The sequence below is a fragment of the Papaver somniferum genome, chromosome 11, assembly GCF_003573695.1.
Source record: "Papaver somniferum cultivar HN1 chromosome 11, ASM357369v1, whole genome shotgun sequence".
NCBI classification, from domain to species: Eukaryota; Viridiplantae; Streptophyta; class Magnoliopsida; order Ranunculales; family Papaveraceae; genus Papaver; species Papaver somniferum.
The window spans coordinates 61,844,381-61,848,852 of record NC_039368.1 but is presented as its reverse complement, the minus strand read 5'-3'; the positions used below and the strand labels follow the sequence as shown (position 1 = coordinate 61,848,852).

The window sequence follows — 4,472 nt, the reverse complement described above, 5'->3', positions numbered from 1 at the left end:
GAGCATTTGTAAGTCCAAATGGCATCACCACAAACTCGAAATGTCCAAATCGAGTTCGGAAAGCGGTTTTTGGAATATCTTCTTCCTTGATTCGGAGTTGATGATAAGCTGATCGCATATCAATTTTTGAGAAAAACTGAGAATCCTTCAACTGATCAAACAAATCCTCGATCCTAGGTAAGGGATACTTATTTTTCACTGTAACTTCGTTGAGTTTTCTATAATCGATGCACAATCTCAGCGAGTTATCCTTCTTCTTCACAAAAAGGACTGGTGCACCCCAAGGTGACGTACTACCTCGAATAAAACCCTTAGCTTCCAACTCGAGTAGTTGCTTATCTAGTTCTTTTAACTCCATAGGTGCCATTCGATAAGGAGCCATCGAAATTGGCGAAGTACCAGGTTGAACTTCAATAGTGAAGTCCATTTCTCTTCTTGGGGGTAAACCTGGTAATTCCTCAGGGAAAACATCTCCAAACTCCTCGACCACTGGAATACCCATAGCAGAGACAGAATCTTGTTGCTCATCTCCTATCATCACTAAGTGATAAAGAAAACCTCTAGAATGAGTCTGTCGGAAATGTCTTTCCGAAAAGATAAGGGGAGACGCAAAACTACGAGTACCGGTAAAGTGGACAACTGACCCTTCGTCCGAGTGAAGAGTCACACGTTTTTGAAAACAATCAAAAACAACATGATGAGCAGATAACCAATCCATACCCAGGATTACATCATAACCAGACATATTCATCACAAAAAGGTCAATCAAAAACTCATGCTTAGCTATACGTACTACACACATTCGTGCCACGCGGTCAATACGTGCACTACTGCCTATCGCACTAGCTACGCCTAAGTACCCATCAAGTAATTCAGTTTTCAAACCCAAAGACAAAACAAACGAAGAAGCAATAAACGAATGAGTAGCACCAGTATCAAACAATATCTTAGCCCAAGAATTGTAAACTAAGAATGTACCTTCAACAACTGGGTTATCCGGATCCGGACCAACATGAGCAATGTTGAACACCTTAGGTTGCTGAGGGGGCTGTCGAGCTTGGTATAGTGGTGGATTGTTCTGAGAACGGTTCTGCTGATAACCTTGACGTTGGTTCTGAGGTATAAAGGGTTTTTGGTTCCTATGAGAAATAAGTGCAGGACAGTTCCTCTTAAAATGTCCAGGTTGCTTGCAATGATAACACGAAGGTGCAGGAAGCTCCATATTCGGTCCATTTCCTTTCTTCTGGTATGGGTGGTTGTTATTTTTATTCTTGTTCTTATCCCCATTGTGACGTTCTCTAATTCGATTTGCCTCCTCAATGTCTCTCTCAGCAATCATCGCTCTTTCCACTATCTCATTATAAGAGGTAATCTTCAAAATAGACAACCTACCCTTAATTGAAGGTCTAAGTCCCTCCTGAAACTTAAAAGCCTTCAGCTCTTCATTCTCCACCAGATGAATAGAAAAACGAGAAAGTTCTTCAAACTTGGCTTGGTACTGTGCTACGGTCATATTTCTCTGAGTCAACTGCATAAACTCGATCATGCGTTGGTTTCGTGCAGTTTGTGGAAAGTACTTATTTAGGAAGGCGAGTCGAAATTCTACCCAGGTAAACAGACCGTCATTCCTAGAACGACGAGTCAAGTCCCACCAGCGAGTGGCCTCACCCTCAAGCTTAAAAACAGCAAGATCCAGCTTATCCTCGTCATTCACGCCTAATAGGGTGAATATTTTCTCAATCTTATCTATCCAATCTTCAGCGACTAGTGGATCAGGACTACCTTTAAAGGAATCGGGCTTTTGTTCACTAAACCTTCTAACTAACAAAGCTCGTTGATTAGGTGGTGGAGGGGGAGGAGGTGCATTCTGATTAAGATTCACTTGTTGTTGCATCGCTTGAGCAACAACATTCAAAGCACGAACAACCTCACCAAAACCCTCATCATGTGGAACGGCTAAACCATTCGTACGACGAGATATGTCCTGATTGAAGGACATTAAATTATAAGTAACACCGAGAGAAATATCTATGCAAAAGAAGTGTAACCTATTACGCATTCAAACAACAACAATCAACAGATACACGAACAATTTCACATTCAAGCATATAGACGTACCGACTTATTCAGAAACTAGCCTGCCCAAAGGATCAGACTAGCTCTGATACCAAACTGTAACAACCCAAATTTCGGGCCTCGATTTCAACCCAAATCCAAAACCCAAAATCCAAAATGCTACCTTAAATATCAGGCACTGACTTCCATACTTGGCCCAAGTCCAAACGACTAATTCTTTGTTTAATCTTTATTTATGTTTAATTCAGAAATTCTGTTGCAGCGGATACATAAAAATTCTTTTCGGAACATCTAACCGTTAATTTGACGTTATTTTTAATTTAAATGAACCCTAAAGAAAAATAATTTATCAGAAAAATTAATTTCACCGTTAAAAGTTCCAGATTAAATCCAAAATAATTACGTTTTTAAAAAAGATTCATAAAACAGAAACTGACGCCAGGTCACTCAAATAATTTTACTGAGTACAATACGAATCCATAAATTATTATAATTATATATTCTGAATCATAACTTATCGCCTTTCCAGTAATAAAATTTCTAGGATTTTTAGTTTATCTTAAATACCTTTTGACCATAGTCAAACGAGTAGTTGACCAGTACTGCAGAAACGTACAACAGTGACGATTCGTTTTAGAAAAATCATATCAATTCACTCACAACTTCAAATTTTCTTTGGTCGATCATTATGAAAAGATAAAAGAACCATATTTGAGTTTTTAGTATACTCTAAAGGCTAAAACATGACATAGAATATTTAAAAAAAATAGATAACTTCAGTAAAATTGAATCTGACAGAAAACGTCTGATCCTTGTACAGTGAAAAAAATTGATTTAAAAATACTTCTGGAACTCCGAAAATTATGAAATTTTTATATGTACATACTGAGAGATTTTTACATGTAACATAAAAAATGAGACAAAAACATATTATATAATAATTATGATAGACAGTCAAACTGACATGATCCAGAAATTTCCATTATTCAATCAAATAGAGTAGTCTAAACAAAGCATTGTTTTCTTTGGTTATACATTAACCCAATAATCTTTAAAGCTTTAATAACCAATAAATAACTAATTAAATCATCTAAAAGAGTTGATGATATTTTATTACAATCCCAATCATAAATCCTATGCAAACTACTAATAATAGCACCAAAACCGATCTCTACGCTTTTCCGCCATTAACTCCTTGTGGTGCCATAAAATCTGGAATTTTTTGTCATTAAACGACGTGAGTTGTGACACCCAGTAGTAAAAGAAGCAACAAAATATTTTATCAAACATTTTCAATTCTTTTTAAAACAACTAGCATGGTTAATAGCATCACAAATACATGGAAACACCACATCCATAAGAACAATCAAATCAATCACATCAAATCCGCTCGCCCCAGGGAGCCCCACGTGGGTTTAGGGAACAAAACCGTTCCCAAGGATATCTCGTATCCCATCATAGTTGTTTTTAAGAATCACAATCTATGGACCGCAGCCCAACATACATAATCATACTCACAACATCGATTATCATTCATATATGAATCAAAACTTACAAAATAAAATTAATTAAAAGAAACTTAAATAAAAAGAAGGTTTTTGATTGTGTTGCGCCTACCTCAATCGCTAGTAAATAATCCTAAGGAAGAACAATAGCAAACAAACTAGCAACTCCTCTTGCAAGAACCAAAACCAAAAGTTAAGTAGTGCTGTCACCAAGGTCTCAAATCTTCTCTGTTCTCTATGTTTCTGTTTTGTGCGGCTAGGTAAGAAGTGAACATAAAAAGTTATCTAACCCTAAAACAATACAAGTATGGTATATATACCGTCTGTGGTCTTAGTCTTAGTCAGGCTTAATCTCACATATGTAGTTAGCCATGTGGTTCGGTTTCACACGAGTTACACAAGTAGCCTGAGATGATAACAAATCCTGTTGACCGATCAACAAACGGAATCTCAAGGTTAATTCAAGTTCTCTTAATTTCTTAACTAAACTAAGCCAAGAACCAATCATATCAAAACATGCAGCAAGATGATAAGCTAAAACAAAATCAAGTACCACATATAACAACACGTTTCAAACCGTTTAAATTACATTACTCAATCACTTTGACTGTGGGGTAAAACATTTCCTTTATTTTATTCTTTTGTGCTACCCACCAAGGAATCAAGTCCACCAACTAGAATTTGTTCAACTATGCCCAAATCAAAGAGAATATAGCACCCAATCGAAACAAGACAACTAGCCAAAACGTATAACATTAAAATAATATATGTAACAAAAAAAAATGACATAAATAAATAAATATGCTAGCTAAAGAAAAAGAATGTTCCAATTTTGTTTTCCATTATGCATTGTAATCACCAAATGTCTATAACGAGCATCTTACTAAAATT

The 4,472-nt window shown here is 36.3% G+C and overlaps 1 protein-coding gene across 1 annotated transcript; it reads right to left on the bottom strand.

The window, feature by feature from the left end:
- Positions 1-524: 524 nt before the first annotated feature.
- On the bottom strand, positions 525-1,999 carry LOC113324468. The gene is made up of 2 exons (XM_026572788.1): positions 645-1,999; positions 525-540 (listed from the first exon to the last, which is right to left on the bottom strand). The coding sequence occupies exons 1-2, from the start codon at positions 1,997-1,999 to the stop codon at positions 525-527; spliced, it is 1,371 nt and encodes a 456-aa protein (XP_026428573.1).
- Positions 2,000-4,472: the final 2,473 nt, after the last annotated feature.

Coding starts and splice junctions, on each gene's coding strand:
- LOC113324468 (XM_026572788.1), bottom strand. CDS start 1,999: ATGTCCTTCAATCAGGACATATCTCGTCGTACGAATGGTTTAGCCGTT.